General features: G+C 40.3%; 1 protein-coding gene across 2 annotated transcripts; it reads left to right on the top strand.

Annotated features, from left to right (window-relative positions):
* Positions 1 to 363: 363 nt before the first annotated feature.
* On the top strand, positions 364 to 13340 carry ZCCHC10 (zinc finger CCHC-type containing 10). Of its 2 annotated transcripts, XM_055812981.1 has the most exons (4): positions 1742 to 1868; positions 4121 to 4282; positions 7956 to 7997; positions 11489 to 13340. In XM_055812981.1, exons 1-4 carry the CDS (start codon positions 1753 to 1755, stop codon positions 11754 to 11756), a joined length of 588 nt encoding a protein of 195 aa, XP_055668956.1. In that variant the 5' UTR covers positions 1742 to 1752; the 3' UTR covers positions 11757 to 13340. The 2 variants fall into 2 exon arrangements, with proteins under 2 accessions (XP_013159018.1, XP_055668956.1); XM_013303564.3 differs by lacking the exon at positions 7956 to 7997 and having other exon boundaries at positions 364 to 1866.
* Positions 13341 to 13401: the final 61 nt, after the last annotated feature.

The raw sequence follows: 13401 nt of genomic DNA, 5'->3' as shown, positions 1-13401 counted from the left end.
CCTCACACAGTAATGATCCGACTGGTACAGTTGGATTTTACTGAACTTAAGAAAATATAATATGTATTTTTATTTTATAGAATAAATGAACACCACCAACTCACAAGGAGCACATTTTAAAGAGCTACATAGGTGATACCAAACTACTACAAATCGGTAACAGTTCAACTATTTCATTAATGTAAATGTCCACTGGAATGCCCATTTATTGCCTATCAGTTGTCCCTATGGCAGGATAGTTCTGGATTAATACTGAAAATGGTTGGATATAAAGTACTTCCAGGATACTAATAGCAGGAGTAATGACAATTCAGCATTAAAAAAGGTTTTATTGATGGTATTTGTCACAAAATTTAAGATACCACTTTAAAACTGATCCCATGAGAGAACAGTAAGTTTTGATGAAGCAAATATATGAAGCCACATTCCTTGCTTCCCTGAATCCAGGATATTGGCTGCTCTACTTGTGCCAGCTGGCAGAGATTCCCAAGGGGCTGTGTGCCAGGTATGTGCCGTCAGAACACTCCAGCCGCTGCTGCTCTTCTTTTCTGTGCCTAGACCTCTCCTCCCATGCCAGAGACTATGAGATGAGGTAGGAGCCGAAAATACTAGCTGCCGTTGGCATAGCTGGGGAACGGCAGTCTCTTGGGCTTAATGGAGGAGAAGAATTTGCTTTACAATTCCTAGATATATCTGAACTGTATTTCCTTACAATCAAGTATAGGACACATGGGGTCAACATGAACATGACTTACCAGTATCCTCAGGCCCCGAGACTGTTTCATGTATTATTGAGGCATGGTTAGGCACCCATACTAGTAGCAGAATTAATCTTCTTAATTATCTAGAGATTTATTTGTCTGTCAGTGTGGGGTATAAACATCTGACCTGCTAAAAACTGTTGGTAAACACTTGCAACCTTTTAGGAGTAATGATGAGTTGAATTATTCCTTTCTAAAATCTTTTTCTAACTTTTTTTTTTTTGAGCTTTCATGTTATGACCAGAGAGCTATTATGCTTTCTAACTTGTTGAACAGCTAAAAGCTCTTGGGAAGATGCAGCAGGCTACCTGCAGGTATGTTGAATTAATCATGTGGACTAGCACTATCCCAATGTCACCCTGCGGTCAGGCCTGCTCTCTGGCTGAAGCAGCTCGGAGGTGCTGCCCTGTTGCGCGAGAGACCTGGATCAATAAACTCCCTCTTCCCCACCTCCCCTGCACGCTACGTTTTTGCTGGCTGCCTGGAACATGGACTTCCCCCAGCCACACGGGGTTCTCTCAGTTGCAGTCCGTTCCGCTGCTGGTTTCAGGTATTTAAAACATATCCCTTCTGGGAAAAATCCCAAGTTTTTGAATGAGAGGCAGGTTCTTGTGAGACTTCGGCTGAAGGGCGTGAGAAGCAGCGGCCAGGCGCTGACGGCGGGAGCCCGCGAAGAGGCTGCGGCGGGGGGGCCGGGCCCAGCGGAGGCCTGCGAGGACCGAACGCCCTGAAGGGACACTGGGCGCCGCGCCACAGCGGCCGAGCGCTGCGAGGCTATGGGAGGGGACAGCGGGGACCTGGCTGGACTAGGTGGAAAGCGCGAGGGCGAAGCGGCAGCGAGCGGGACCGCGGGCCGCAGCGGACACCACAGCGCGGCCGGTACCATGACAACACGGAGAGAGGCGAGACGAGCTGGAAAGCGCGGCCCTACCAGGACATCCTCTCTGGCCGCTGGAGGATTTGCTCTCTGTGGCGGCCGCTCCTTCCCCCAATGGGAGGCGGCGGCGGACAGCATGGCCCGGCATGCACCACGGCCTCCGCCTCACTTCCCGGCCTGGCCGCTAAGATGGCGACTCCCATGCACCGCCTCATCGCTCGGAGACAGGCGTGAGTGTGGCGAGCGGCCGATGTGGGGCAGGGCGTGGGAGGCGGCGTGGTGAGGGGTTTTTATAGGTGAAACCGGAGCGAGGGGAGGCCCGCCGGGCAGCGGCCCGAGGCAGCCGCCTACGGGGAGGGGGCTGCGGAGCGGCGGCTGCGGGGCCCAGGCAGGGCCGGGGTCTTCTGCGCGAGTGTGGGCTCTGGGTCCGGGTGCTGGCTGAGGGCACGGAGCTCCGCCCTTGCAGGTGCACCGCATCCGAGGCAGGGCGCTGCTCGTCTGTGAGGAAACAGCTCCGAAGTACGGCTGGGGTGACCCGCTTAGTGGCACCGTTGCAGTGAAACGATGAGAAGGGAAGCGGGATTGTGGAAGAGGAGAGCGCTCTCTCGGCGCTAACGCTGGTTAGCGGCCTGTGGAGGGAAGCCGCCTCACGGATGACGGCATGCTGTAGTGTCGGTGGGGTGTGTAAGATCTTGTGGTCGCTGATCTTCACTGTAGACTTTCAGCAGTCTGATAAAACAAAATAAATCCTAGATTAATGTTTTGATCTGCTTAAAGAACCGTGAAAGGGGGGTGTGTGTGGAGCAAGCAAACGACCTTTACCCAGATAGGGCTATTGTGTTCAGTTAATTCCCCAAATACCAGAGGGACCTGATTGCAAAAAAAAAAAAAAAAAAAAAAAAAAAAAGAAAAGCCAATGTTTTTGCTTGTTTATGTTAAGTACAGCAAATGTGTATGTTCTGCTCTCATGTATTACTTGCATTGGCTTTTCATTTATTTATTGGTTTGGGTTTGATTTTTTTTTTTTCTCTTTAGAATAATTTATTTAGTGTGTTTAAATTTTTGGAGTGTGTTTGGGGTTTTAACCTGGTCAGAAGAGTTGGATAGAATATGAATGAGTTCAGTATTCTCTTTCCTTTTTCATTGTTTATTATAGTCTCTTTCCTGTGGAAAGTAACTTAGAATTTCAAAGTACTGATGGAATATGTGATCTTTTAAGTTGCTATTTTATATGTGTCAATTATTTCTTGCATTTCTTTGATGTCTGTGTGCTTGAATTGTATATGCTGAATGTGTATCTGCTGGCCTTTGCTTCTAGGCTGTGGTTATTGATCGCTGTTTAAAACTGTACTTCAGTCTCATGCTTTTCATTAGTGTTAAAACTTAGTGCTGATATGGTACTTACAGATCTGTAGCTGTTGTGCTAGTCTGCTCTGTTTTCCAGGTAATTACTTACATTGCTTTTAGAGCTTGATCATTATCTTTTTAGCTCACATAGAACTGCATGCCCTGATCATGTGAGTAGTACTAAAGCCCTGGAAATACAGTTATATTACTGTTGCTTTAAATGTTCATTCTCTTCTTGTGGAGACAGGTCTGGGCTAGTTTGTCATGAAAACCACATTTGCCTATTTGGGTTTGCATGTTGATGAAGAGGAGGAACATCGTCATTCTGTTTATATGTAACTCTTAGATCCAGAAGTCCAAGGCAAGACAAAGCAAACCACTCAAAGATGTTGGGGTTTTTTTGTTCACTGCTAGATATACTGCTTCCTGTTCAAGTCAATTGTGCAGTGTAGGCTATAAGCTTAATTAGTTTTCTAGTGCTGATTTAGATTGGTGTTTATAAGGCTAGACTATGAAGCCAAATCCTCTTTGCGTTGAAAAAGTGGTGGATGTTCAAAACAGGATTCTCTTCGAGATACAGTAGCACTGTCACAAAAAGCGATGGATAGAGTTGAAAAGCAATGTTTCTTTTGAGAGAAAAATGCTCACTACTGGTTTGTCACTTTGTGCTCTCTAAATACTAAATGAGCAGTCTAGGAACCTGCTCTTAGTTAAGCCAAGGCTGTGAGTTTAGGTGGGGGCCTATTCTTTAAAGTATTTTGGAAAAAAAATGATAGAAGGTGGGAGTAAGTTACAGAAGCTGCGATGAGCTGTATGGGAGGTACAAAGTCCTGATTTCAGTCCTGGATCTAAAACTAATTTGTGATTCTGACCTCGAGTGAGTCACTTGACTGGTATATGAATTTCCTTATTTGTAAAGGGGGCAGGTGTCTGTGAGAAGGTAGCAAAGCAGCTACATTCTGTACGTATCTAATGTTCCTGTTCATGTCCTGACTTAAGGTAATAGCTAAAGCACACATGAATGTCTAATCATAACTGTATGCAGTTAGGAATCTGCATGATTTAAAAATATGTCTTTTTCAGTAGGTAGAACAGACTTGGAGTCAGTCACTTAAGCAATTCTGCATTTTTATAGGGAAGCAAACAAGCAGCATGTAAGATGTCAGAAATGTCTAGAGTTTGGACATTGGACGTATGAATGTAAAGGGAAGAGAAAATACCTGCACAGACCTTCGAGGACAGCTCAATTAGCGAAAATTCTTAAAGAAAAAGAAAAGCAACTATTACTGCAACAAAGGTAAGATTGGCAGAATTATAACATCTAGTTTATTAATGAAAAAGTAATTTTGTATGTGGGTGGGTAAGGTGGTGTCCTAGACCTAGATCTTTTCTTTCAGACTGTGTGGTGCTTGCTTAATATTAGAGCTGGTTTGTATGTTAGGTGGAATATATACACTCGGGTCCCAAAAAATTAAAATGTTGTTCATTAACACCTACTCATCTGAAATACACTAAAAACTTTTTTTGGCCTGCCTGAAAAAGTCGTGCACTAAGCCAAAATTAAAATAGTTGGGGCCTTTTTTAGTGGAATACTGTTTCCTGAATTCCTTGGTTGATTTCTTATGTTATGTGCTAGCACAAGCAAGTTGGTGTGAAAACTGTAAATGTATTTATATCGAAGATATTTCTATGGAGGTTCTCTCACTTGTGTTTAGGTTTGCTGTTAGACTGTGCAGTTAAAACTTGGTCTTCTGGGTATGACCTGACAGTGGATCTGTGCCAGCACAGCTTCTGTATGTTGCTCAGTATGAGCTGTAATGGCTAAACAGATGAATGAGAGTTGGATTATCAGGTGTTTTTAACTCTCAAGCATGAAGTAAAAACATCTCGCTGAATTGCATAATTATTTCCCGTTTTGACATCTGAGAAAGTGAAAGATGCCTGCATATGTAATGTGATTTCCTTTGCACTTTGCCCTGTGACTAGACTTTAATGCTTCCCCCAAGTTTAATAGTTGATAATTTAACAAGCAACTCCAGGTGACAAAGAGAAAAATAGAGTAGCACATTAGTTTTCTGTGAAATTCCTATATATGAGGGTTTCCATTCTGCCATTGCAACTCAAATTTGGTTGTGGTAGCTGGAGGGTTGTTGCCTCAGCCCCACTGAGGCATTTACAGTACCATTTGTAGCCATTGTAGCTAAAACTGTTGAGGATTTGGAAACATACTGTCTGTCATGGCTGCTTGCAGCTCAGTATGTTGGCTGTAAGTCATTGCTGCCAGGATGTGAGTTATGGAAGGGTGTTCACGCTTTTTGCTCTGTTATCTTAATGCAGAAAGAAAATGGGTGCTAACCTCTAGCAGTGAGGTCTGGTTTGACTTCGTCAGCTGTTTCAACTGAGGCGGCACTATGAATCAGAGTGCTGAAATACTGACTTAAGTGGAAACCCGTTAGCTTGTGTTGAGTGACATAAAATGTTTGAAATTAATTTTGGTCCAATGAGTAGTTCTGAAGCAATTGTAGTCACCTGGTATTATAGGTAAGAAATCAGGAGTGCTTAGGTGCTAAAACTTGCTCTGTTTGGAGACAGTTTGGAAGAGTTCTTCAGAGACTCAAGATCTTTAAGACTCAGATTATTTCCTTGTTCCTTTTCTGCCCTATTTCCGTTGAATTCTGCAGGTTAACATTGGAAGATAGTGAATTGAGGGCAAAGTTGCTTGTTCCCTGGCTATTGTGCTTGAGTCCATGTGGGGGATAATTTTATATAAGAGTTACAGGACTGTCCAGTGTCTGACATCAGTGGAGGTTTTTTTGAGCTGTAAGTCTTACCAGTCGACAGCGTGAGGGGTATGTGGTGTGAAAAATCATCTCATAAAAGGAAGACGAGGTAATCCTTAGATGGAAACAGTTTTTAATCCTGGTTAAATTGGGCTGGATTCATAGTGGTTACATAATCCTAAGCTTTCTGAATCCCCTTGACTGTGCCATGGGGTTTCCCGTTCCTCAGATGCCAATGTTACACTATTGAGGATGAATCTTATTCTTCATGGAAAGAATTTCCTAGGTCGCACCTTTTACTTTTTGTATAGCTTGCTTTGGAAGGTTATTTCATGTGTTCAGAGAAGTTGGGTCTCCTACAGGTCTGCTTCAGAGTATTCGTATCATCATCTTTAAAGATCTAATAATGAATTATTAACCAGAAGGTAAATTTAGTCTTATAAGGTTAATGTTTACTTTTTGACAATTGCATACAAGATTTTTCAGAAGTTAACTAATTTCAGCAGTTGTTCCAGGATCCTTCTATTTGCCCTGTGTTGACCCCATGATTCTGATGGACATTATGGAGGTTTCACTTACTGGCATCAGTAAAGCTGCTTGCTTGTCCTAGAGTAGGAGTTGGGAGGGAAGGAAGTGTAAGGAAATGTTTATTCCTTGGTGATGTTACTGCGTTGAACGAAAACCAGGATGCCTAGAGTCTTTTTTTTTTATGGTTCTGAAGACAGTGTGATGCCATAGGGAGAACGACCAAGTGTCGTGAAGCATATTTGATCCGCAGGGGACTGACTACTATCGGTTGTGTAGTTTCTTGGAGTAGTGAACTCTTAGACTTATCCATACATTAAACGCTAGAGGGAAGCATAGACCTGTACCACGGCAGCCCTGGTTACTCATATGCCAAACTAGGTCCCGCCCTCTAAAAGGTGCTTTGGGATCGAATTCTGTTTACTGGCAGTGAGTTCTCTTACTTGTGAAACACCTACTTACCGATGCTAAAGGTATAAAGCCCTAATAAAATAAATGTTAACATTCAGCAGTCCAGGAGGGATTATGATTTTGTTTCAAATTTGAAGACGAATGAATCTTCCTCTTGCCCACAGATTGCAGAGAATGTGGAAAAATCTTCTATATAATGATAATATTTGTATACCATATGTATGAAAAATTTCTCATTTTTCTGGCATACAAATTCCATTGAGTACTTTTGTGGAAATGCATTATAATTTGCACTTAACACTTTCTTCTTTATGCCCTTTTCTGGAGTCTATATCAACACATTCTGCTTTCTAATTTATAAATGAAATATATTTGCAGCTTTTACTTTTATTTTGGGGGCTTAAGATGGCTTCTAATAATAGGTTTCAGTTGAAGAAAAAGTATCCTGGTTCATGAAAGAATGTACAACTTCCTCATATATCATTGACACATCAAGCATGTTGTAAGTATATGATGAGAGACTACTATAATCATACATATACATTCCAGGTTGAATTATGTGCCATATATCTGCAATGGATTGAGAAGGGCATGTGACTGGTACATTTGACTGAAAGAATTTTATTTAAAAAAAAAAAATCCAGAAATGAATACTGTTTTTAAAAAAAAAAATAAAATCCTTAGCGTTTTGCTAAAAGAAACTTTCTTCTGTGTCATTTACTACTAAAACTTTGTGATTACATGAACACATGGGAATCTGAAAGGTAAATAGCTGGAAAGCATCAATATAAGTAGATCTGTGTCTTTTTGTGCTTGAAATGCATATTAAAACTACAGATTAATTCAGTGTTTTACCCTTTGTTTCAGTCAATTTGGTTATTGCTAAATATGGTTATGCAGAACTTTTTTGCATCCTTTTCTCCTATGCATTTCCCATCCCAAAATGTTGTTGTCTGTGTAATATGAAGTAAAGAATAAAGAAGAGAAAATCATAATTAACACAGAAAATTAGAGGTGAATTGCTGCTCTTTTGTTATTTTTCCTTTCCTGATTTGTAAGTATTGTTTTTCTGGTTGGAATAGTGACTGAAAATAGATGCCAAATGAACTTTGGGCAGTGTGGCTCTCTGTCAGTGGGATACCAGTGTTCTAATATTAAACACAGTTCTACTGTGCTGCTATTTATTTAGTTTTCCTGTTGTATTAATCAAAGCCGTTGTTTCCCCCCCCCCCCCCCCCCCCCCGCCTTAATTAGCACTGGAGAAAGTACTGCAGAACGGAAGGCCAAGAAAAAAAGGTATGTGGGGAATGATGACAAATTGTGCAGCTGTTTGTGTGTGATCTTGCACTGGGTATTGCAGCAGGCAGTTTGGAAGGGGTGTGTAGGGAAGGTCAGCACTGCAAATACAGTTTTGATTTTACTGACTTTAGCCTGTTACAGGCATTTGTATGAGAAACATCTGGAGAATTTCTGCTCTTCCCTGTCGAAAAAGTCTAAATTCTTTGTCCTTTGCTTTTGTCCCTACTGATTGTCCTATCTTTGTGATCTTGTTTTAATAACAAAAATCTTCCCATTTCTGCCTCAGTTTGTAGTGTGTAGTTTAAACAATTGTGTAAGAATGGCATACTGTTTTCTAGTCTGTGATTGCTCCACCTACCCGTCTTGCTCTTCCTTTTGTTGTTTTCATTCCCTTCTCATAGCAGCTGTCTGTCTCTCAAGCTTCGTCTAGAGAATTAAATAAAGCATCTAAAAAAAACCCCCAAAGTCACCCAACCCCAAAACCAAACAAAAAGCTCTTGATCCCAGACCAAACCAAAATCCAGGAAGTAAACCTCCCCCTGCCAAGGTTCTTTGAGCCAAGAACTCTTTTTGACATTATTTCTACATCACTTCACATTAATGTTTGCTTGGGCATTTGCAAAAATGGTTCAGGAACAGCTAGAATTCAGGCTGTAATACTCCTGCTAATGTTGTGAGTTTTACTTATGAAGGATGTCTGTATAGTAATAGCCTCATTTATCTATTCACATTTAGCTGTTTTCTGTCTCTAAATCTGATCTTCTAAAAACAGGTTTTGGAAGCTTTTATGACTAGGCCTTTTGCTTTGTGTGGAAGTCATTAAATAAACCACAGCAGTTTTTTAAAACACAACTTTATTTTAGTCTGTCGTGTAGAATGTGGCTTTATTGCAATGCTTCTTGCCAAGTCTCTCAGTTCTGCTATCAGAATGTGTTTTATCAAAGGCTCCTTTCTCAGTAGCGTCCATTTATTGTTGGGAGTTACTTAAGATTAGCGAGATCATAAATTAACTGATTTTTAAACAGTGTAGTTCAGACCTCTTCCTGCCTCAGCTTTTTCATAGGGTGCAGTCTTCTACTTATGATGTTCAGAGAGTATAATGATTTTCAGAGTATTCGTGCTCTAAACAAATGCAAAAATGAAAAGAGCAAAAGGATTTATGGAGATTGGGGTGGTTTGGTCACTTTTTCCCTTCAAATTTTAAAAGTCTTCTAGGTTTGAATTTTTATCCTGGTTTTATGCAAGCACCAAAACTGTCAGTATACATTCCCTATTTTATGCTATTTATATTTTTTTATTAAGATACAGGAAGAATTAAATGCAGAAAATTTAGCAAAAGGTTACCGTTGAATATGAGTTTCAGATGTTTTTTAAAAAACGCAAAAGTTAGGGTTCTGGCAGAAGTGAGCACTAACCTTTTACATAGTGTATGTTTGTTTTGATATAAACAGTAATAAGCAAGCTACAGGCTTAACCAGAAAAACAGGAACAGGCAAAAGAGCTGTTGTACAATCTTGCGACCTCAGGTGACCCAGAGCTGTCTTCTGGGTGCATGTTGACTTCAACGTTCCCATACAGCATGCTTTGGTTATTGAAAGCCTGTTTCATTCTTGGATCACACATAAATCTACCTGTCTGAAGGACAGAACCCTGTCTTAATTCACCTGTTTCTTCAGGCACTCAGCTGTGACTGTGCCCAAGACTGTAGATTCGATTTAAGTAGCATGTTTAAAATCCCCTGGGGCTGTGAGATGATTCCAGTAGAATTAGAAAGGACAAAAAGTCTCAGGGGAGGGTGATAGCATGTATTACAAAATGTAGCAGTTCCACAGTTGGTGCATAGAATCAAAAAAGATATTAACAGTTGAAAAGTTGTTTTGAGGAGAATAAAACTTTGTCTGCTGGAGAAATTTTGTACCTTTACAGTGGTGTAGTAGACCCAAAAATCTTAGATCTACTGATCTATAGGATCTGGATTGTCAAGTTACCTAACTAGGACAAGGTGAAGTAGGTGATTTTTACTTGCTACCAACAGACCATGTATGAAAACAAGTATCTGCTTGTTTCTTCTGTCATAGATCTAGCTATTGCTTTCCTCTTAGAGAAGCGGTATTAAGTGTTACATTGTGATGTTTCTGTTGAGTGGTTTCAGATCATAACTTAAGTATTGGAGGTCCATAGACTGCTTCTAGGGATTCTGTGAAACCTTGTTAGGAAAATAAAGTTCAGTCAAAGCTATCATTCAGGGGATCCTCTGACTGTTCCCTGCCCCTATGAATGGCTCTGCACATCTAATGAAACTTTAGATTGAAACTGCTACTCTCACCCCCCACATCTTAACAGTAGTTTTTCCACAAACAGTAAATCTGTATTTAACCAGCCCTTACGGATTTCTCTTTAATAAACAGCCATTGTGTCTGCACACATGGAGATAACATATTACAGATGTATTATGAAAACTTCAGTGGTTCATGGATTAACACATGCATCCACAACTCTCAGCTGATGTGACCGTGGCTGATACGGTGAAAAAACATTACTCTCTAACAGTCTTAACACAGGCATTTCCTGAGTTGTTCTATTGAACCAAACCATCTGATAAAAACTACTACATTAATTTTTCTAATGGAAAGAAGATTCTGCATTACTATATCTAGCACTTTTGCATGCTGTTTGGTTGACTTGGTGGGAAGAGAGGTGAATTAGTACCTTTACACTACATTTGGAGGAAGATCTATGGGAGAACTTAACTGTACTTTCTTGGAATTCATATTGCCTTACTTAGAGATGTTGATCTTGAGAACAGTCTCACTAAGGGCTAAACATGGCGGGGAGGTGGGGATGAGAGGATAACAGAAATCCACTTTGTGTTCATAATTCTGTCTTTATCTTGGACTGCTTCCACCCTTTCTCTTCCACCTTGAAAGCATAAGCATCTTGTAGGGGCAGGTAATTTGGGTTCTTTTGCCAGGAGTAATCTAAGAACAGTTTCCGATGAGTACAATTCTGACATTTGTGAAATCACTGATGAAACTTCCACCAACTGTTACATTGCCAAAATTTCACTTCTTATTACAGTAGTGTGCCAGGGAACTGATTTTTGTTAATTTTCCCCAAGGTTTTAGCTGTACAGGACAATCCTACTTCTGCGTCCTTGTTCTTCTGTTTAGCCAGGCCAGTAAAGACACTCGTCATTACTCTGAACAAGATCCTTGCCAGCTTTCAACCATAACCTTTTCTGTAGTCTTCTTTTGGCTTACTTCATGTACATGGTGTCACTCTGCCATTGCTCAAATAGCCAAAATGCATTTGTTCAGAATTGGAGGGGTGGAGTGGGTGGGCGGGCACAGGACTTTGTCTTAAATTGTCAGGCCTGGAAATTTTCAGGCCAGATAATTGGACCTTTGGATCGTAACACAGCAGAATGCTGTGTAATGAATGCTTTCTTTAGCAGACCTGTTCTCATCTGTGTATATCTTTTCTTTCAGATCTAAAAGCGTGACCAGTTCCAGCAGCAGTAGCAGTGCCAGTTCGGCTAGTGATTCCTCATCTGACAGTGAAGATTCTTCTACCTCTTCTTCTTCTGACGATAGTGACAGTGATGAGAGCTCTTCTACTTCCTCCTCTTCTCCATCCTCGAGTAGTACTTCTTCCTCTTCAGAGTTTGAATCAGATTCTAGTTCCTCCAGCAGTAGCAGCAGTAGCACAGACAGTAGTTCTGATGATGAGCCACCAAAGAAAAAGAAGAAGAAATAGTGCGGTACAGTGTAGAACTGTTGTTCAGTGATGATAACACTCTTCAAAGATGTTTTGAGCACATGATTGCCAAACAGTTTAAATGGTCAACATTTCTACTGCTAAAACTTTCTAAATGTTTTGCATAGTTGTTCATAGGACATGAAAGGCATTAAATGGCACATGAGACTTACTGAAAGAGTATTTTTGTGGTTTATCCTTTTATGGAAAATTTTACTTTTTTAGTTCAAAAATCTATCATCAGATTTGTTTATATGAGCTAAGGTCCAGTAACCTGGATGTTTACATGCTGGAAAGCAAAAGCTTTTTATTGCAGATCATGCTGTGCATCATATGCTACTATGTTTATGACAGCTTCATTTACATTTAGAAAATCCTCTAAGCTATTAGAAGCAAAAGTTTTACACTGCTGGCTGTAGAGCACTGTCATTGTTGAAATTGAATGCACAATGTTGCACACAGAGGGCCTTCTATCTCACTGTTAACAAATGTATTATATGCTGCTGAGCTTTTTCTCTGATGGCTTTTCCTGATGCTTCCAGGTTGAGTCTTAACTACAACATAGAACTTTAAATAGTGTTAATTTGTTAATGATCAATATATTACTTGTACTGTACAGAGGCTTTAGTCTTTTCAACTCACTTGTTTCCTTAGCTCATGTATTTATAGTATTTTCTGAGACACAGAGTGTCTCTTGCAGCAGTGTCTGTGTAAGGAAGAGGAGCAGTGCACAGTGAAAGAATTATGACTGATGCTGCTTAGGAGTTTCATCTTTGTGCCTTTTTTTGTAAATTAAATGTATCCTAGTGAGAGAAGGGCTTGAGTGGGTGTTTTTCAGCACTCCATTAGCTTTCCATACAGAACATGGTCAGTGAAACCAGAGATATAGTAGTAACAAACAAAGATGGGCACTATTTTTGAGGAGATGGGAGAAAAGGTTATTTCACTGGACACTCAGTAAGAAAAGGAGTTGCTTTTAAATAGAGGCCCCAAAGGAAAGTGTTTCCCTTTTGATATTTTTGCAAAAAATTGTTGTGTAATGCAAGATATACCAATCCATGTTGTTGGCCACATGGTGGCTGGCATTATGGTCTGCAGTATCATCACTCCATTATTTTTATGTAATAGTGTGTATGTGTCTGTGAAAATCTGGCATGGGAGAAGCAAGTTAGTGCCAAAAAAAAAAAAAAAAAAAAAAAAGGCAAATTCCAAACATACGGCAGTTCAAGTATTGCTGGTTGCAAATTTGAAGTTATTTGTTCTTTTGGTGGATTGAAACAGTTGGCATTAGTATTCTGATTTGTGATGGCAGTCTCCTAAACTTATTGTTGGAGTGCCCTTTTTTGGGGAGGGGACATCACATGTGGAAGAATTCCTAAATATCTTGGTTTAGGTAAAATATAGTAACTAAACTATTTTTTATATTTTTATGGAAAAAGTAGTGTGTAGAATTACTTTTGAATAAACTGTGCTTATTTAAATGTTTGAAAATGTATGTTGTGTGTTTTAGTCTGTAATCATTACTGTGTTTTACAGAACACACTGCAGACTGCAAATAAAATTACCAGCAAATGGTTTTAAGTCTTTTTGAGTAAATGTACCATTTAATGGGAAAAGTTAATAAATTATTAAACGGTAATTGCCA

Source organism: Falco peregrinus, chromosome 8, assembly GCF_023634155.1.
Source record: "Falco peregrinus isolate bFalPer1 chromosome 8, bFalPer1.pri, whole genome shotgun sequence".
Taxonomy (NCBI): Eukaryota; Metazoa; Chordata; class Aves; order Falconiformes; family Falconidae; genus Falco; species Falco peregrinus.
Note: the sequence above shows the minus strand (reverse complement) of the source record. Positions and strands in the feature narration are given on the sequence as shown.

Coding starts and splice junctions, on each gene's coding strand:
- ZCCHC10 (XM_013303564.3), top strand. CDS start 1,538: ATGGGAGGGGACAGCGGGGACCTGGCTGGACTAGGTGGAAAGCGCGAG. Junction 1,867..4,120: donor GCCTCATCGCTCGGAGACAG/GCGTGAGTGTGG, acceptor GCATTTTTATAG/GGAAGCAAACAAGCAGCATG. Junction 4,283..11,488: donor CAACTATTACTGCAACAAAG/GTAAGATTGGCA, acceptor CTTTTCTTTCAG/ATCTAAAAGCGTGACCAGTT.